Source organism: Heliangelus exortis, chromosome 1, assembly GCF_036169615.1.
Source record: "Heliangelus exortis chromosome 1, bHelExo1.hap1, whole genome shotgun sequence".
NCBI lineage: Eukaryota > Metazoa > Chordata > Aves > Apodiformes > Trochilidae > Heliangelus > Heliangelus exortis.
Window position 1 is genome coordinate 128,309,703 of NC_092422.1, and position 21,623 is coordinate 128,331,325.

Consider the following 21,623-nt stretch of genomic DNA (forward strand, 5'->3'; position numbering starts at 1 on the left):
TATCACTTCAGAACAGAAGTCAAAACCATGACAGGAAAGTTCATCATGCCTCCTCCACCTTATTTTCATATGCTTTAGCATTTACTACATTCCAACTAGAGAATTTTCATCAAAGATACTCAAAATTACTTTAAGACCATTAAAACTTAAGCATCTTTATAAAGATACATTCAGGAAAATATCTGAAATAAAACTTTTTGTTATGTCAGTTCAACTGGAGAACTGCAAAACACCCTTCAATCAAACTGACCGTGGTTGTACAGTAAATTCTGCTGTCATAAGCTGAGAACTAATAGCTGCCTAATTAAAAAAGCAAGCTAAGCTTGCAAGAAACGAGCTGACTACCTACAGAACAGAGGGGCACAGACAGAATCAGATGGAGTGAAATCAACAGATAGTAACAATGAAAGTCTGTGACCTCCTTGAATTTCTTTAGCATCTGTTTGTTCAGGCCCTTTTTGATAGTCTCCGTTATTCCTCAGATAACCTATTTCTCTCCAACTGATAGGATTGAAGTGAGCAACAGGCTAGGGAAGATGGGGTCTGTGACTCTCAAACCTCTGAGGCAAAAATTAGTTCCTTTCTTAGTTCCAGAATCCAGTGGGAGACCTGTAATTAGTGGAGTCCCCCAGGGATCAATTCTGGATCCAGTCCTGTTCAACATCTTTTTCAAATGACCTTGATGACAGGACAGTGTCTTCTCAGCAAGTTTGCTGATACAAAACTGGGAGGACTGGCTGATTCACCTGAAGCATGTGTGACCATTCAGCAAGATCTGGACAGACTGGAGAGCTGGGCTAAGAGGAACCTAATGAGGTTCAAAAAAACCAAGTGTAGAGTCCTGCATGTGGGAAGTAATAACAAAATGCACCAGTACAGGTTAGGGGGCAATCTGCTAGAGACCAGCCCCATGGAAAAGGACCTGGGAGCCCTGGTGGACAAGTCATCCATGGGACAGCAATGTGCCTTTGTGACCAAGAAGGCCAGTGGTGCCCTTGGGTGCATTAAGTAGAGTGTGCCCAGCAGGTCAAGGGAAATTCTCCTCTCTCTCTACTCTGCCCTAGTGAGACCTCACCAGACTACTGCATTCAGTTCTGGGCTCCCCACTTCAAGAGGGACAGGGATTTACTTGAGAGAGTACAATGGAGGGCTACAAGGACGATTAAGGGAACAGAACACCTGCCTTATGAAGAAAGGCTTAGAGACCTGGAGATTTTTAGTCTGGAGAGGAAAAGACTGAGAGGATCTAGTTAATGTACATGAATATATGAGTGTTGGGCATCAAGAAAGCAGGGACAACCTCTTCTCATTTCACTTCCATCAGGACCCATGGATTTATGGATGTCCAGACTCATTAACTGATCCTCAACCCAGCCCTTGTCAACCAAGGCTAACTCATCCTTTACCTTGACCCATTGTTTACCTCAGCAGTCTTAGGGGCCTGGGGCTCCTGAGGACATCCTCCAGCTGTATACACAGAGGCAAAGAAGGTGTTCAGCAATTCTGCTTTCTTTGTATCCTCTCTCACCAGGGCACCCAGTTCATTCAGCAGAGGGCCTACACTGCCTCTAGTGTTACTTTTACCTGCTGTGCATTTGAAGAAGCCCTTCCTGTTGTCCTTAACCTCTCTCACAAGGTTTAATTCCAAGGAGGCTTCAGCTTTCCTAGTTGCCTCTCTGCATTCTCAGACACCAGTCTTATATTCCTCCCAAGTGGTTCCCTCCACAATCTATAGGTTCTCATCTTCCATTTGAATTTATCTAGCAGTTCCCTGTTTAACCACACTGGTCTCCTAGTTCCCTTTCTTGATTTCCTTCCCACTGGGATGCAATGGTCTTGAGCTTCGAAGAAGTGGTCCTTGAATGATAACCAACCACCTTGCGTCCGTTTACCTTCTAGTACCCTGTCCCATAGGACTTCTCCCAGAAATTGATTAAAGAGGGCAAAGTTGGCCTTTCTGAAGTTCAGGGTCATGATTCTACTTGGGATCCTGTTTCTACCACATCAGATCCTGAACTCCACCATCTCATGGTCACTGCACCCAAGGTTGCCCTCAACCTTCACTGCTTCAGCCAGGACCTCCTTGCTGTTCAGGACAAGATCCAGCAATGCTCTACTCCGAGTTGGCTCCTCCACCAATTGCATCAAGAAGTTGTCAGCAATGCACTGGAGGAACCTCGTAGACTGTGAATGGCTGCTGAGGAGCCCTTCCAGCAAATATCTGGGGAGTTAAAATCTCCCACAAGAACCTGTGACAGCAAGGCTGCTGCCAGCTGCCTGTAGAAGGCTTCATCAGCTTCCTCATTCTGACCAGGTGCCTGCAATAGACACCCACCACAGTACCCCCACATCAGCCTGACCCTTAATTCTAACCCACAAACTCTCAACTTGTTCCATATCTACCCCTGGACAGAACTCAAGTTGCTCTCTTAGCTAAAGAGCAACTCCCCCACCTCTCCTTGCTGCCCTGTCTTTCCTAAAAAGGAAAAATAACTATCCATGACCACATTCCAGTCATGTGAGCTCATGTATGTGTCCCACCATGTCTCTGAAATTGCCACTAGATCATAGCCCCTTGACCTCACATAGATCTCTAACTCCTCCTATTTGTTCCCCATGCTACGTGCTGAGCCTGCTGACCCCACCTTAGGGGAATGGGGGTCCTTCTGGTCTTCATTCAGCCCAGTACATTGCAACACTGGTGCAAACCCTTTATTACCGATTCCCACCTCAAGTGGGATGGCAGACAGAAGGCCATCCCTAAGCTTGTCCTCAGTGAGCCTAGCTTTATCCCCCTACCCCTTCCAGCCTAGTTTAAAGCCTTCACAACGAGGGCTGCTAACTCCTAACTATCCCATGCTGAGATAGGTGTACCCCATCTGTTGCCAGCAGGCTTGGTGATGTATATATTGATCCATGATCAAGGAACCCAAAGCCCTGCAGTTGACACCAGTCCCTAAGCCATGAATTAACCTGTCAGCTCTTCCTGATACTTGCCTCAGCCATCACTGTCATTAGAAGGATGGAGAAGAACACAGCTTGCATGCCAGATCCTTAACTAGTTGCCCCAGGGCCCTGAAATCTCTCATGACTGCTTTTGTAGTTCTTGATACCAATTCATTGCCTGGAAGACCAAAAGTGGGTAGTAATCAGAAGGCCTCACCAGGCTTGGAAGTTTACTCATGATGTCCCTTATCCTGTCCCCAGGAAGGCAGCAGATATCCCTGTGAAGTAGGGAAATCATGACCAACAAATTTGGTGGCCTTCTATAATGGGTCAACAGCACTAGTGGACAAGGGAAGAGCAACTGATATCTTATACCTAGACCCATGTGAAGCATTTGACACTGTCCTACACAACATCCTGTTCTCCAAATTGGAAAGATATGGCTGGACGGTTGCACTCAAAGTGTAGTAGTCAATGGCTCTGTGTCCAAGTGGAGATCAGTAACAAGAGGCATTCCTCAGAAGTTGGTACCGGAACCAGCACTGTTTACTATCTTTGTTAGCAACATGGAGAGTGGAACTGAATGCACCCTCAACAAGTTTCCTGACGACACTGAGCTGTGTGGTGTGGCCAACATGCTGGAGGGAAGGGATGCCATCCAGAGGGACCTTGATAGGCTTGAGAGTAGGGTTTGTGCAACCTCATGAAATTCAGCAAGGCCAAATGCAAAGTTCTGCACCTGGGTCAGTGCAATCCAAGCACAAATACAGGCTGGGAGAAGAATGGATTGGGAATAGCCCTGAGGAGAGGAACTTGGAGGTGTAGGTTGATGAGAAGCTCAAGAGGAGCCAGAAATGTGTGCTTGTAATCCAGAAAGCCAACTGTATCCTGGGTTGCATCAAAAGACACGTGGCCAGCAGATCAAGAGAGGTGATTCTCTTCTTCTGCTATCTGTGAGACCCTGCTTAGAGTACTATACAGCTCTGGGATCCTCAACATAACAAGGAAATGGAGCCCTTTGAGCGAGTCCAGAGGAGGGCCACCAAGATGATCAGAGGACTTGAGCACCTCTCCTGCAAGGACAGACTGAGAGAGTTGGGCTTGTTCAGCCTGGAAAATAGAAGGCTCCAGAGGGATGGATCTACTACCTGAAAGGGGCCAACAAGAAAGCTGGGGAGGGACTTTTTACAAGGGACTATAATATGGGATATAAATATAGATGGATAGGTAGATATGATATATATTAATATATCTTATATGAAATATATATTAATAGGATATATTTTATATATAAAATGAGAGGGTATGGTTTCAAACTGTAAGAGGGTAGATTTAGATTAGACATTAGGAAGAAAGTCTTGTCTGAGGGTGGTGAGACTGGAATGGGTTGCCCAGAGAAACTGTGAATGCCCCTTCCCTGGAAATGTTCAAGGCCAAGTTGGATGAGGCTTTGAGCTACCTGGTCGAGTGGGAGATGTCCATGCCTGTGGCAGGGGAGTTGGAACAAGATGATCTTTAAAGTGCTTTCCAACTCAAACCATTCTATGATTCTGTGCTGATGATTCTGTAACTAGCTGGGAAAATGTGAAGTATATCAGATGGAGGGAAGGTGTGGAGGAAGTAAATGGCTCCTTTAGCCTAATAAGACAAGTATTGTGGAAGAATAATGTTTCTCTCTGTAAATAAAAAAGGATGAAATTACTTAGAAAAGAAAGAGCTACTTAAGCCATAGGACACAAAGTAAATGGCTATAAATTGTCTAAGAATTAGTTTAGGATTAATTAGAAGACAAATTCTAACTTTCACCATAGCAATATTCTGGAACAATTTTACATCAAGAGGTTTTTTTACTGCATTGCTTCTACCTAATTTGTCAATGGACTGTGAATTATTTATGAAATGGAGGATACATGCTGACTCCTTGCAAGAGTAACAGACTTTACCCAGTGCTTTAGGAACTGGCTCAGAATCTTGTTTATCTAACAGGAAGAAGAAAAAGAAGAAAAAAAAATGAGAATAGAAGTTCTGTCTCTCTAGAAATTATGCACTTCATTTCTATAGACAGAATTGCTCATTTAAATATGTGCAGGAAAAGACAAAAAGAGCTAAGTTCATTGTAACCATCCTGCATTCTTTAAGCTGTCAACTTTTACTTATCTTGCCTGACCAACTGATTGGAAGATACTCCTGGCTTCTTTCTCTGCCTTGGTTTTGATCTAAAATCACTGAATACTAATGGCACAAAACTGTTTTCAGGGACCAAAGAGCAGTCGTAAAATACAGCCTGTACACAGCCTACTCTTTTTTCTCAAATTATATATTAATTTTTTCTTGGTGTAGTCCTATTAAAGTCAGCTGGTCTACTTACAGAGCAAACTCCTCAATGAGTAAAACTGCCGTAAGAGGACCACATACAATGAACAGTAACTGTTAACAGTCATAAAGGTAAACATGTTTTTCAGTGAAATCTTTATAAAGTTTTCAAGCCAGTTTCAATTTTTAATTTTGAAATAGTTTAATCAATTTTGTTTACCGGTTGATAACTGCTAATATAGGGCCTGTTAGCTATTATTTTGCCACAACTGCACTTCACACATGCCTCAAGCCACACACATCCCATTGATTCCCATTATCTATAAAGAACTACATTTACCTAGATGCTATGCTAGCAAAAATCCTCTGTACTCCTGTCACAGATATGTCTCCAGCCACAGAGCAGTGGAGGATATGTTTCACCTAAGGCTACTCTTCTACTGCAATTTGCAAAAATGGTGGGTAGAAAGACAGGTATGGATGCTACAGCATCCCAGTGCATGAGATCATTAATTCTGGTCTTTAATTAAGGCTTTTCTGTTTTGGTTTGGTTTTTAAGTAAACAAACCACTTAGCTACTCAATCAAATGAGTGCTTACCATTTGCAAGAGGCTACAACTAGGCTCCAATAACAAGAAAGCCAGTCATTAAGGAGCAGTACAAACAGGGAATACATTTAATGTTTTCCAATAGCATCTTGTTAGTAAACACATAATTGGAACAGAAATCCTACTTTTTTAATCAGTAGGAACTGCAACATATTCAGTAGGAGCTAACACAGAATGACCAGTTCCTCACTAAACCCAGTCATCCATAACTCCATTAGTTAAAAAAAAAAAAAAAACAAAACAAAACTGCCCTCAAAACAACCTCTAGTCCTTCAGCTAATACAGTCAAAACTCTGTCATGATCTCTCAGTTCTAGGGAACAGCTTTCTAAATGCAAGGAAAGTGATCAGCAAATATGCTCCTGTTCTTTTCCCTGTTATTGGGAAGTCCTAGATGTTATTATTACCATTTCAGCACTGCATCAACTCTCACAGCTCTGCAGTTTTAACACAGGCAGAGCTCTCTTAGCAGCTGTGAGAGAGAAATAGCACTGTTCCTGCCTTTCTCCCTCCTTTGGACACGGGACAGTGGTGTGGTGTGCCATGCCAGCAGTCTTCATACATGGTATTTATTTCCCCTCACATGCCCCAGCAGGCAATGGAGGTTAAGAGCTGGAGAGAACTTCTTTCAAGAGGGGCCTGTAAGAAACATAACAGCAATGTCTCCCGTTCAGTTTGGGAGTCCAACAATTATTTTCCTAATTTTATAAAATGAATAAAGTTTTCCTAAGGACTATGAACCATCACTATTTCTAATATGTAGGCATCTAATTGACTAGTTAGGTCACTGAGTTTACTTCAGGTCTCAATGCTATACCAAATTATCTACTTCATAGAGACCCTGCAAAGAGCCCTGAAGCTGAGTTCTGCACTGCCAGACATCACCAGTCACCAAAGTGACCTTTGGGTGCTCCCTCAAGAGCCGATCTCATAAAACAGCAAGAATTATTCAAGACAACTTTGGTTAAAAAAAGACACAAATTTCAGCCATTGTGTTTGACAGAGAAAAGCTAGCCAGCAGAGATTGACTCCAAGCAGGTTTGTAACAAGTTTGTGCTCACAGCTGAGAAAAAAATAATCAAGTACTTAGACAGCAGGTGACACATCCATCCTCTTTGTTTTTTAACATTCTACATTACATTCTGCATCTTCTGGTCTATCAAGGGAAAGGAACTATAACCTCGACTTGTTTCCTACTACATGAAGCAGTGTAGCAACTTTGCTTGGAGCAGGTTCAAATATAGTTTAACACAGGTTAGTAGGTCACCCTGCTTTTAGTGCTTTTTGTCTCTGCTAGCTCAGCCATGTAGATTTTTGTGCTAGCTCTCTTAAAAGGCAGAAGCAGAGGGAAAACAATTTCAGATGTTAACAACAGACAAGGAAGAGCTCTGCTCATATTAATGTTTACGCAAGGATGTGGAGTTAAGCATTGCATAAAAAACGCTTCTACAGTCCAAGACTTTACAGAATTAAAATTTCAGCTACTATTGAAGGCTTTACCTAACAGAAATCTAAAAAATTTTCACATTTACTGACATAATACCCTGTTTGCCCCAGCAAAGTTTATAAAAATTCATACATTGAATTTATGCAAATAAATTAAATTATTTGCATAATAAACACAGCCCTATATCACTAAAGGTAAAATGAGAGATTTTGTGAGAGAAGCAAGGGGAGAGCTGTTTGGTCAAAATTTTTCCTTTTTAGGAATATACTCCAAAATTACAACACTTAAACTGATTAGTACAATTCAAAGGCATATTCAATGCAAACTGCAAACACTCTTCAAATTAGTTGAGAAAATCAGGTTGAGATAGAGTACTGATAGAGACGACAAAATACTACTCCAAGCAGAGTGAGGCCTCAATACAAGTGAAATAATACATGCAAAACTATTTTTTGACTGATTAGCAATTTTAATTTAGGCATTAAATAAAAGCAATTTGGAACAATAACTAAAAAAACAAAAAAACAAAAAAACATTAGGTACCAATTATAAGGCAACAATGACTGAAAAGCCAAAGCAAACAAAAAACTTTTTAACCTACTGAACAAAGTCTACTTTGGAAGACAAAACTACTCCTACAGCTCTGTCCTTGATACTTCGTAGTAACAAAATGAATGAATTTCTGTTTTGTTTTGTTTTTTTTAAAAAACACAGCATGGCAAGAGACATCAGTTTCTGCTAATTGACTACCCTGTGGATTCTAGCTGAAATCAGCAGTGTTACATAGCTTTGAGATGTTGGCTTTGAGATTTATTTGTAAAATTACCTGCAGTGCAGTCTCAAGATGTCATAAGTTATTTATAGGAAGCCTCTTTATATGTAGTTTTAAAGTACGAACTACCTTGTTAAACTCATACTGTAATACATTTTCCATCTCCAGTATAAAACAACTGAAGTCCTTTCTGTGCTGAAATTGCTATGAAAATCTCAAATGCTTTCAGAGTTGCCAGGTGTTTATTTACCCTCTGAGTTTTCCATGAGAGTTTCAGAAAGCAAGCTTCCAAACAAGAATTCAAGCCCTTAACCTGAGCTCAAGCTTCCTAAATTCCAAGCCACAGATCCCATCTTCAAGACAGGCAGGGTCAGAAGCTAGCCCAAGGTATTAACTATGCATAAGTTTCACTTATACTTCTTTGGAACTAAGAAAATGTCATCAGAACAAATCCTTTGTAAGGCATATCTAAAGTACTGATGAATCACCAACATCAATCTTACCAAGAGCTTTCTTTTTCCCCCCTCTTTTAAAAAATAAATAAAAATAAAACCAATTTTTTTTCTGCTGGTCTCCAGAAGTTTAGGAATGTATTTAAGGTTACAGAATTGACATGTTTGAACACTATGGGACATGACAAGTTCAGACTTAGACATATCTTCAAATAGAGATTATGTAGTTATATAACCCAGATTAATGCAGTTTAAATTGTTCTAAATGAGGTAAGTAGCTGTCACTCAGAGGCATTAGGCATAACAGTCAGAAAATAAAAATTTCTGGCTAAAATCACACATTCATCAAATCTGTTATCTAGATTTTAATACATTAATAACCAACTGCTAAGCCAACATCACATTTTAGTTTCTTCAAAGAGAAGGAAAGAGTTCAAAGAGTTATCAAATGCTTCTGTTTAGGTAGTTTATCTCTTTGGTTGTTACCCATTAAAAGTTGTGAGTTCATACTTAACACTTTGCTCCTTGATCAGACAGCACTTAAATATATTATTGCCATGTGTGAACACTGGGTTCCACATGCCAATTAATTTGTACCAAATACATGGCATAAGTACTAAGAAAAAAAAAAAAAAAAAAAAAAGAGCATATGAGAATACAATGGACTTAGAATATATTATGGTCAAAATACAGTAATTAGAAATTACTGTAAGTGTGCATTTTCCTAAACTTCTGCCAAATGACAGCTTCAGTTTTAAAGGCGCAAACTAAGAATCAGAAAAAGCAAATCTACCTGGCCTCTTGTAAGCACATACAAGATGCATTTTTCCATTAAAATATTATTTTGTACAAGGATCCCATAGCACTGCATGACTCAACTTGCAAAGAAGTTCTTCAGAGTTTTCAGAATTTATGCTTAAACTAATTGATTCATTTGTGGTCTTGTAATATCAAAGCCCACTCCATTCACCACCAAGTTTTCAAGCCAGATATCCCATGCAGGGAAAGACTACAAAAAATGATGCAAGATTTTTCAATTTCTCTTAAATAACTAATGTTCCTATGAGGTTTTGTTGTGGGATTTTTTTGTTTGATTTTTGCTTTGTTTTGGTTGCACACAAGATAGAAGTAGAAACGTTTAGAATTAGAGATCCTTTTTTGCATATACATACAAATACACATAATGTATAGCAATCACTTCTCCCTGAATATGTCGTTTAGTTTCACAGGTATATGTAAGGTAACTTTATAAGCCCTATATGATCCAAACAGCATTTCAATTAAATGTCTTTTACACAGTTCAGTAGAATTCCAATAAATTTTCAACAGAACTGAAGGTTTGTAGGCATATTTTTTGCATATCGATGTAAAAATGGAAGATTACCAGCAAAACTGATAAATATTACCAGCAAAACTGATAAAATCTGATTTCTTTTATAATTCTGTCTTTATTGCCCAAGACCTAACCTCTTCTTGCCCTGGTACGAACTTCAATTTCTCTCTATGATGCAGTGAGTGAGTAAGAGACAAAAGTAATTTATAAACATTAAATACATTTTAATAGTTATAAATTTTATTCCCAAAATAAATGATGTACAACAAATCAAGGTTTATCAACCTTGTCATTTTTTCCCTACAATCTTCTGCTGCATTCAGAAGTTATATTTTAAATGTAAGAAGGCTTTTTTTCTTAAAAACATGCTTTTCACACTCTGCATTGCCTATGAGGCAAAAAATATACACATGTGTGCATCTATTGTTGTGTAATGATTAAAAATATACACATTTTGAGAAATTAATTTCGTTTTGGAAGATGAATTCTATCATTAAATTGAGTTGCCAGTATGTCTACCTGGAAGGCAAATTAATGAAATGGGCAACTTATTCTTTGTTAAACGATGAAAAAAAGGAAGGAAAAACCCTCTTATGCTAAACTTAATTTTCAGATATTATAAATTACTATTTTAAACTAGACTTACAGGCAGAATGTTACTTCCTTATTCACTTATTTAAAGAGGCTTACTACTTGCATTTCATTTTTGGATGCATTGTTCTTCTTACACTTGTATTTTTCTACCACACACGGGACTTTGTTTTCAACCTACTACCTACTGAATGGCAGTCACCTGGATTTGGTTTTCTGCATATGCCATTACACTGTGTAATTACTTTAATGATCATGGTATTTATTCTCTTTTCCATCTACAGTGGGATTCTAGTAATGAAGCTTTCTTGAACCTAAGCTGCTCTGAAGTCAGTCACAGGAGAAAAGTAATTTGCTATTTTACCTTTTCAGAGTTCTGGAGCTAACTGAAGGGTATCGGCTTATGCTAAGAACTGATTACAACCAATCCCCCCATCAAGTGTTATTCAGACTCTAAAGAAAAGTCTAAATAACACCTGCGTATTTTAGCAGAAGCAGATTGAGTGCTACCATTGTCATCTTATCTATGTATACTTTGTTCAGCGTGAGGCTTTGGTTGTTTGGGGTTTTTTTGCTTCTTTTAAAGCAAACAGACTTTTAAGTTTACCTTCTCCACACCAAATACATGAATATATTATAACGCTGACCAAGAAAAGGCCCTGTCTAGCATATTAAGAAACACAGTTAATGAAACAACTATTACAAAGCAACAGCTAACCTCACCTCCATTTGCAGCAAGTAAATCAATAGCTTAATTCACAACAGATAATCCAGCCTCAGGGAAGTCACACATACTTACAAATTATAAAGCATGTCGGCCATGTTGCTGCGGTAGTACAAGGCATTTCTATAGGCGCTTTCAGCTTCAGAAATCTTGCTCTGGCTCTTGAGCACATTTCCAAGGTTACCCCATGCTGTCAAAAGGAGAAAAAAGTATTCAGAAAGGGCCACAATCCAATTACACGTGACCAAGTATCCAAGTATCAGGAAGTTCCTGAGAGAGGCAAACTCCACAAGGAAATTATTTCTATGGAAGAGAATGGAAGGTTGGTTGGCTTCCCCCTCCCCCTCGTCCTCTGGATCTCTGCATCTTAACTGTGAGATGCAAACTTTGTAGTGGTGATTTGCATACATTCTGTATATATAAAGTTTTTGGGTGGGAAAAGGAACTCCCAAAACAAATATGTCTACATGCTTTAGAAACAATTATAGCAACAGCAAAGAACCATTTCATATGACCTCAAAACAAAAATAAATGGAGTTAACTCTGAAACTGGGGCATCTTCGTAGTTTTAATTTTTTTCAACCCTACCTACTTCAAACAGCAAGAGTTTCCAAGAGTACAAAAATTAACAAACAATGCAGGAATTGAAAGAACAGTTAGGTAAGTAATCAGGTCTAAAAGTATGCCATATGGATATAAACGTACTACATAGATCACTAACATATATTTTTTTCTACTTGGAAAACACGTGGTTCCACCTCAATTTATTGTGTTACACAACGTGCTTTTATATTCCATCTATAAAGGACTTGAGATAAAAAAAATATTTAAAGCTCCACAAGTGTGGCCTTTGCCATTTTGTTGAGTGGCTCAAAAACTATACTTACATAAGCAACTGGAACTCACATTTTACAGAAAAGATAGCCTATGTTATTCACAGTTTCAGAAGCTAATATAACTGGCATTACAATTATAATCGATGTATATACATTAAAAACAAAACAAAAAATTTGCTTAAAAATACATTAATTTGTTTCATAAAACAGTTCTCTGTGAATACCTGTAAATTCCTTTGAATACTTCTTTCACAAGTATTGTTTTTAATGAGTAAGAATAACGGAAAGATGATGCATGTCCCTTTCACCAAACACAGTTTCTGGCAAACTAATCTTTCCTCATATTCAATTGCCATAAACGCTAGCTCAAGTAACAGCTAAACTCTGCTTCTTCAGTTACTCATGCTCTTTTTTTTTTTTTACTCAATTTTTAGATTCTTTTTAGATTATGCATATGTGCATAATTCTGAATTTATTTCTGCTAATATTCTTTTTTACACATAGAAAGCATTTTGAAAGTAGCGATTAAGGTGATTAGCCAGCTTGTAAGCGTTCACACTTGAAAGAAAAACACAGATTTTTTTTTTTTTTTAAACTAATTTCTGAAAATGTGCTCTGTTGTTGGTTCTGTAGTACATGACCATCCAATTTCCTGGAGTTGAATGTTCCATATATTCTGTAGGTACTTTTGTTTTCACTCTGATCTTCCATTACAGAACATTACATCAAATAATGGACCGTGGATAACTATTTCCTGATAAGTTACTTTCTCCCAACCACTCGGAAGCTGAGCAAATGAAAGGATGTATAGAAGAATGATTTGGTTCGTAATTTCATCTGTTAAAACTGGAAAAAATCTATTAACACTGTTAAATGTAACAGTTTCAACTTTAGACTTCATTTCATGCTGTAAGCTCTGTTATTTATCTAAATTAATATATTCTTTAATAATACACTTCATTTTACATTCTGCCAAATAACGTGTTAAGTTTTTCACATCAATTAATACATAACCTCCATTATTTCATTTGTAATAAATTTGATTTAGACTTTTGTCTAAACTTGTAAAACTGCAGATGATTTATTTAACTTAATGTGATACACTAGAAGTGATATTAGCAGAAAATAGCTTGAATGTCTCAGAATTTATCATTAAAAGAAACAGGAAAATCAACATCTTTTTACTTCCCCAAACCATGTAGGTGGAGTAGAAATCTTCACATCTATTTAAACACAGGATTAGGTAGATGAATGAGCTAGTTCTGGCTGGAGATGAAGATACATGGAACACTTTACAGAATAAATACTTATTTGTAGAGATCATATTCATAACCCTGGAAGTTACAAGCAGATGTTATCTACAGCACAGAATCACAGAATGTCAGGGGTTGGAAAAGACTTCTGAAGATCATCAAGTCCAACCCCCCTGCCAGAGCAGAACCAAAACCAGGGCAGGTCACTCAGAAATGCATCCAGGTGGGATTTGAAAGTCTCCAGAGAAGGAGACTCCACAACATCTCTGGGGAGCCTGATCCAGGGCTCTATAACCCTTACAGTAAAGAAATTCTTCCTCAACCAGATTCTCTAGGTTGTTGGCACATAAGGGACTGAAAATGAAGTTGGTCTGCATGGAAAAGAGGCTCTGTCAGCTACTCAATGAACATTCTTTTTCTGTCTTAACCAGTGCAACTAACCTTAGAAAACCAAAGAATTTCAATTATTAACTACATCGCTGTCATCCAATTTCTTAATCCAAATTTCAAGAGAAATCTGTCCTGCAAAACTGCAGCAACATTGCTTCAACTATGCGTTCATTCAGAAACAGAAATAAAATTACACCCGGTCACGAAGCCAAATCCCTATCAAAAATGTACTCTGTAGCTCTAGCTAAGTTTCATCACTTGAATATTTTCCCTCTGTACATGCCGAGAGACTAAAAATAAATTTTCTCAAAGAAAAAGAAACTAGGTAAGTAATTCTTGAATTTATAATGCATTTTTAGTCCATTTATTTTTTATCTTTTTCATATAAAATCTGTAGAACCTGAAACTGTAAAAAGAAACATATAATATTCAGAAGATGCTGAACTATATAAAGACCATAATTCAGAATTTAATTACAAATTCATTTTTTCCTGTTGGACCCTATTCAGTAGAGCAAATTGTGAATGAAAGAACTTTGTATTATTTAATTCTTTTCCTGCTGCTTAATTCCCTGTGCACCAACCAGACCAAAATAGTCCCAGGTGGTTTATAAATAATACTTCATCCTAGCATAGGAACAAATGTAACATTCACATATCTCATGTACCTAGAACACAGTCAACCCATTCAAACTTTACTTCATTGCCTATTTTTCCATTGATCATACTCCATATAAACAGGCATATTAAAAACTAAATTGATTTCATCATCTTGTATCCTAAGGCAATCATAAACTGAAAAATCCCTTAATACTTGGGAATTTCATTATGGTTCTTTGCAGGAAAATTGTTGTTGCTGTTGTTATTTTAAATAAATAGTAGGAAAAAATCACATGCAAGAAAATAAACAATTCTTTAAGTGTTACCATTTCAGCCATATCAAACTAGACTTCTTTTAAAAGATGGCATTTATGCCACTGTGCAGTGAGAGCAGGTCAAGTTCTCAGGCATTTAATTGCTTTCAAAATTAAAATGGATAAGACAAATTTCAGCTTCAAATTTGACATGAATAATTTCTCCACTACCTCATAGAAAATGATGATTAAGATCTAACAAGCCTAAAAAATATTGAGTTGGCATGTTAAACCTTCTCTAAGCACTTTCATTCTGGAAGAGATCAATCCAAACAGCAGTGAAGCAGGAACAATGTTGTCCAATCTAATCTGCTGGGATTTAAGAAGCACATCTTACTAAAAAGAACAGGTGAACTTAAAGCTTGCAATTGAATTATGAAAACAAATGAGAAATGGAAATAAAGGTGTGCAAATATCTAAAATCTTTCTACTGAATCAAGGACTATGTTCTGCTATTCAGTGAAATGGAAATAACAAAGTAATAAAATAAAAGTTTCAGAGAAAAGTACTCAAGTGGTGTACAAGCTTATATATTGATTACTTGGACTAAGTTTGCATAAAAAAATACATATATACAAATATATATATATATATATATATATATATATATATATATATATTAAAGATGACCCAAAAGGATTTCCCTTCCTACCCATTACCTCCATATAATCTACACAAAACAAGATAATGATAAAATCTATTTGGAAACTCACAATCCATTACCATATCTGAAACAAGGAGTAGAAGAAGTACAAACAAAATCCCATATTAAATAACTTAAAATCAATCTGGAGAACTTTGAAAAATAATGCAGCAAAGAAAAGGAAATGCTGTCTTTCTGTGTGTGTTATGCCAAGAGGCAAACACTGCATTTTGTTAACCTTACTAAAAGAAAAAATACTTAAAAACTGATGAAATAAATGTAGGACTCCGTTCAAACTAAAATAAAAATAAGTGTATATATATATATGGGATTCACAATTCATGTCAAGAAATTATTGATGTTTTGTAATACAATGTTCTCACTTTAAACTATCAGATGTACTCACAAAATAAAACACAAACTGGTGAATGCATCACTAAATGTGAACTAGATTATTACTTGAGTGAAACAAACTACTTGAACAAAGACTGAAGTACCTAGGGAACAGCCAAATCATCCATAATCAACTTGTGAGCAGTTCCAAACTAGCAAATTTAGTCACAGAAAAATGCATATCAAACCAAGAAAACTTCTATGAACCCTTACAGATATTTTTACTTTATTTACTACTCTTTAGATTGTGAAATTAATAACAGCAGTTCAGGTTACATTTTCTCTCTTTACAATACTTCTGCATTTTTCCTGGCTCATCTATTAAGAAATAGTGAATGCATAACAATTATCTCTCCATTTTCATAAATGAAGTTTAGTAATAAAAAGACACTGGCCCAGAAAAAAAAAAAAAACTTTTTTTTTTTTTTTAATTTCAATCATACCAAGTTTTTGGAAGTTCTGCAAGAAGTCTGCTGTTCTTTTTTTTAAAAAAATTGCGTTTATGCTGCAATGTGACAGCTGCAGAGAGTATATTGACCAGCATTTATGATAAGGGACACTAAGACACTAATCTTGATACAGTGGGTATTCAAAAACTAAATCCCTGATTGTAAAATACATGACCACAGCAGCAAATCTGAACCTGATATTTGAACAAGTAACTAATTTCTGAGCTGTAACAATTTCTTTAACAATGTAAACGTTTGCATGATACAGAGATGAAAATAGCATGGGGAAGACCCTTTTGGCCTTCATCACACTGTATAAAAGGCTAAAAGGCTTCTGTTTATAGGGGGCTGTCACCATAGAAGGTTTGATGAATACTAAATTTAGTTCTAAAAGTTTGGAGCACAAAATGAAACCAAACTAAAAAAAAAAAATAATAACCTCTTCTCCTTTGCTATTAACTTTTATGTGGACTCAAGTTCCTGAAGCATGAAAACCTATGTTGCTAGTTTAGGGCACTTTTTTTTTTTTTTTTCTTGTTGCCATCTGTTCTTAACACACTTTAATTCTGCACAGTAAATTACGACTTTACTGTTATCATTCTGAAAGTCACAAATTACAAGCACTCACATTGCCACTTCACTCTGTGGCAATATCACCACCACAGAGGTAGAGTCAAGCACAGCATGATGTGCATCTCCCAGCTGTTTGGTAAAAACAGAGTATTGAATATTCTTGGAACTTCCACTAAGTATGTTTTCCTCATCATTCTTAGCACTGAATATTTGCACATCAGATACTTTATGAAGCAAGCTTCTTTTTTTACCACCTATCTGAAGATCCACATAAAGAGCTGAAAGCCACATACCACCCCACACAGGGCACTGGACCAGTACACTAAGGTTACAGACTTGAAAAATTAGAGAATTTTGTGAAATAATGCTGACAGCTGAGGATGCCTCAGTTAAAATAAACTTAATGTGTATGTGGCATCCATAGAAAATCATTTAACTTTCTTACACTCTTCAAGTTTATACCTTTAAAACAGATACTTTTCTGTCATTAGATTGAGCTTCCTCTTACTGGAATTACAGGTGTTAAAATGGGAATTAAGAGGTATTTTCTGTTTCAAGAAAATTGGTTTACTGTTGAGTAACACATAAATAAAGAGCACAGCACAATTTACATCCTTCACATTTGAAAGGTTTTAACGATAGTTATGAAGGATAACACCTTTTCCTCCTTGACAAAAGGTTACATTCATCAGCAGCTTACAGATTTATCCTTTCAAGGGTACTACTTCTGATAAAGCTCCAGTCTTTAGCATTCACATTTCATTAGGCAATCACTTTGATCTAGAAAGGGAAAGTTTCACAAACAGAGGAACAATAGGTTTCCCCCAAAATATTCTGAGAGCCCAGCTGCACACTCAAAAAATGCCAATGGAGAGAGCTGAACATTTTTAATAGTTTTTCTACAATACAGACCCACTATCTCTCATAAAAAAAGGTTCAGATCAATTATATAATGTTTGTTAAGTGGTTTGAGAACAGAAAAGGTCATGTAAATGCTAAAAGTTACTACTTTGAAAGAGGAAAGGGTTTTGTCTAAGTTCTGCATTATAGTTGCTACAAGCTATTTATATTTTTCCTATGATTCCAAAGAAATAAAGATATTTTTTTTTTCAAAGTGTCACTACATACCATTTACAATAATTTTTCTCTGAAAACGTCACTTGTTAATAGACACATTTTGATCAAGTTACTTCATTTTGGTAACTCAACAGAAAATATGCCCTGTTTCTTGATTCCTAAAGGGATAGATGTTCCTATATACCCATTATTTATGAGTTTAATTTACTTTATACATAGATTTTAATTTTCTTTTTTTTAATCTGTGGTTGGGTGGTAATGTTGAGACAGATTGTACTTGAGATTCACCACCTCCTAACTTTTATAAACTATTCTTCTTTTTATTAAAAGTGTTGTTTATATTACTCGTTCAACACTTTGTTTGTTGATCGGTTCCAGGACTTCTGAAATGACAGCAGGTGAAAGAAAAACATAATTGAAAACTATGCAGAGCACTGAAAGCTATCCAGCACCACGTCAGCGTGAGTATTGAACAAACTGACTTTTGGCAGGCAGTGTTTCAGCTTTGTTTCTTAGTTTTGAAATCCTTATGCAAATGGGTATGAATGCATGACACTTCGCACTATGCTCAGCATTGTTACCTGATGATACTCAGCATATTCAGTCCTCTTGCTATGTTGCAGAAAATTTTCTTCCTCAAAGGATAGCACAGTGGCCTGAGAGATACAACTGAGAGGCTGGTAAAGTATTCTTAGGCTTCACCATTTACCTGTTTACTCTAGAGTATGGATTCCTTGTTATGCCCAGGACATATGTGTGGATTTCAGTAATCCAATTAGCTTTAATGAACCTAATCTCATGTATGTGAGGGCTCTACAATCTGGCTGAATAGTAAATATTACATTAATGAAGTCTTCAGCAAACATCCAGAATAAAGCAAGCCATCTAAGAAAAATTATAGGTATGTTCACATACTCCCAGCTTCTCCTAGACATCCTGATTCGCTTTATGAGACAGACTACTGTATGAAGAAATTATCTCCAACACCGTAGTTTAAGGTGACACAGGATCAAAGAACACTTTCTTACTGTTTTTAGTTGTATCAGCAATGGAAAACATTTTCAGAGTAACATTATAGAAACTCTTCTTAGCATAGCCCTCACACAGTCAACAGAGTTCAGGAAGAAACATTCATCCCAGCCACACATCTCTCAGACAAAGGTACCACCTCACGCCTACCAAGAGCTGCCTCAGTGCAGCCAGTGTCCTACATTCCATTTCACCCACATAAGAAAGACAATATCCCTGACAACACTGTTCTATAAACCAGAGTCAGCCCATAAAGCCACTGTTCATCCTGTAGAACCTCAAAAAAAATTAAAACCAGAAATCACATTCTCACTGCAACTCTGTAGGTATTCTTTACGAATAAACACATCAGCAACACATACATCATTCTGGATACATCCTTCCATTTCCAAGCCTTTGTGTGATTCGGTTTTGTTTAAAGTTTTAACTCTGATGTAGCTACTCTGATCAAGATAAAACTACTTCTTGTTGCCAATAAAACAGATGTCTACTTTCAAAGCTGTGCTGGCATAGCCCAATGGATCAGGAAATAGCTTTTCATTTGACAGAAAGGTAGAAATGAAAGACTGATAAACACAGATTACATTTCATTTCCACAGAAATCCCAAAGGAGTTAACTGCTGAAGGTTACTTCAGGGCAGTGTTTCGTGACACAGCAGCTCTGATGGAATTATACTTTTAAGGAATTACTGCAACAACCACACTCCAGTCCATCAGTTCTGCCACCCTAAGGCTATAGTATGAATCAGATTAATAAAGCAATCCAGATTGGGAAAAAAAAAAAAAAAAAAAAAGGAACAGGCAGATCATAGTCTCTTCAGTATCTAATCCAGTCTCCATTCTGATTCACAGTGGAGCCAACCACACCTTTTTTTTCACAGCTTTATTAGCTATATGTACCCTGCAAATGGGTGAATGCTGTAAGCCATTACTGCCACAAAGTTCCCACATAATGAAACTTCACAAAGGTCAGGAATAAAGTAGAGAGCCAGCACTGACCCAGAACTCTCATAAGGAATTGTATTTTGTAGAGGCAATGCACTCAAATAGTTTAAGAAAGGAAGAGGAAGCCAGAGCAGCAGAAAAATACAAGTGGAACAGGAAAACTTCGGGCACCCCAGACACATCAGGATTAACCCTGAGGAACTCTTCAGAGCACCGCAGTGACTCAGGCAAGGAAGTGACCATATACTAGATCTGTCAAATTTTATTAAATTTTAAACAGTAGGCATTGCTCTTAAAAAATACATCTACTACATATTTTAAAATCATCCCTTACGTCCCAAGTGGTGAACTGTCAGCCAGACTCCTACAGAAATGGAAGAGTATACTTAACTGACTAAAATTACATCTCTGGTCCTCAAAGCTAAAAGTAGATGGACTGTGTTGGCTCCTTGCCAGGAAAGGGAAACTGAGAGGACAGTGTCCTGGAAATGTGCCAGAGAAGCCACAGGAGGGGGTAGAAATCAGGGCAAGTATTTGTCAAACTAAAAGAACTGCCAGAGTGCTCAACCAATGTATGTCAGACTTGGAAAGAGCAAATTAGTGCATATTTAGGAAATAGGCTTTCCATGACACTTTTTATTGTATGGGTTTGTTTATTTTATTCTAAATCACTTATTAAGGCAAGAGTGAACCTCTGAAGGTTTGCCAGCCAATACATAGCCACACTGGTATGGAAATATAGGTGGGAAAGGGGTGATAAAATGACCTTCTTCATCTTTTGCCAGCAGAGGCGATGAAGACACTAGAATTGTTAACTAGCATCTTTAATAGTCCATATTCCAAATACCTTCTGCATTTTAAGAACTGAAAAAAAGGGTTTAGTGTACTTGAGCATCCAAGCAAAGAGAAGAAAAAAGGACACTGAGCACTGCACCCCTCCATTTTGTCTTTTCTGTAAGTTCTAAAAAAAACTATATGAAAACCTTTTGAGTACTATAATTTCAGAAGCCATAATTTCATTTATGCATGTGCTGGCAATGATGACAGCCCAAGCTTGACTGGGATTTTACACTGCCAGAAAAGGTATAAAGAAGCATGTGAGTAAATTACTGTCTTATCCACATTAAAAGTTTGGTTTTTTCCCAGATTTATGTAATGGAAAGTCAGTGTGTACTGCTATGAAATCCATTATGGATAAGTAAACTATGTCACCCATGGTGAAAATCAGTATGTAAAAAAAGCTTTTTCACAGTTGACAGATTTTGAAAAAAGGTAAAATAATGAAACAATTGAAAGACTATCTAATGCATTTAAACAAACATGTTCAGACTGAGAACCAACCTGAAGATTCCTGTTTTCCTCTAATGAACACTAACTCTTCAGTCATTCTTCCACTCTGAGACAATCAGGCTAGTTTCACAGAGAACACAAATATGGATTAAGTGCTTGACTTTTAATCAAATTGAAAAGTAAAACCTGTCATTTTTTGGCAAAGATAATGCGGAACTTGATCCACTTCACTTGATATACAAAAAAAAAAAAAAAAAAAAAAAAAAGCCATCTTGCCAGGGCTAATTCCTTCTTTACCAGGAATGGGGTTTTTTTGTAAGGTAGTTTTTAGCAGACATGAGTTTGTTGAACAATTTTGCAGAGCACCTCAGGCAAAGCAGGGGAAGAGACAACAGTCTGATGAGTCCATGCCTCAAAATTGTTTATTTCTTTAAACTCTTAGTATATGCAAAGGGAGAAAAAGAAGTCTAGCTAGTAGTTAATAATCAATTCTCTTCCTATCCCCCTGCTATTAAGTATTCACAGATTAGAGATGTTGTTGGACTACACTCAAGGAAAAAAAAAATAGTATCCTTGTTTCTAGTTCTCTATATACATAAAGGAAGAAGACTGGGCTTTCTGGTATCCTGCTGAAGAAGCAGATATCC

At 37.1% G+C, this 21,623-nt stretch overlaps 1 protein-coding gene across 1 annotated transcript in view; it reads right to left on the bottom strand.

Moving 5' to 3' along the window:
- The window catches only part of TMTC2 (transmembrane O-mannosyltransferase targeting cadherins 2), a 248,761-nt gene that overhangs the window by 75,153 nt on the left and 151,985 nt on the right, over positions 1-21,623 (bottom strand). The window contains exon 4 of the mRNA XM_071765939.1: positions 11,261-11,375. Within this exon, the coding sequence (XP_071622040.1) occupies positions 11,261-11,375 (115 nt within the window). The remainder of the gene's footprint in view (positions 1-11,260; positions 11,376-21,623) is intronic.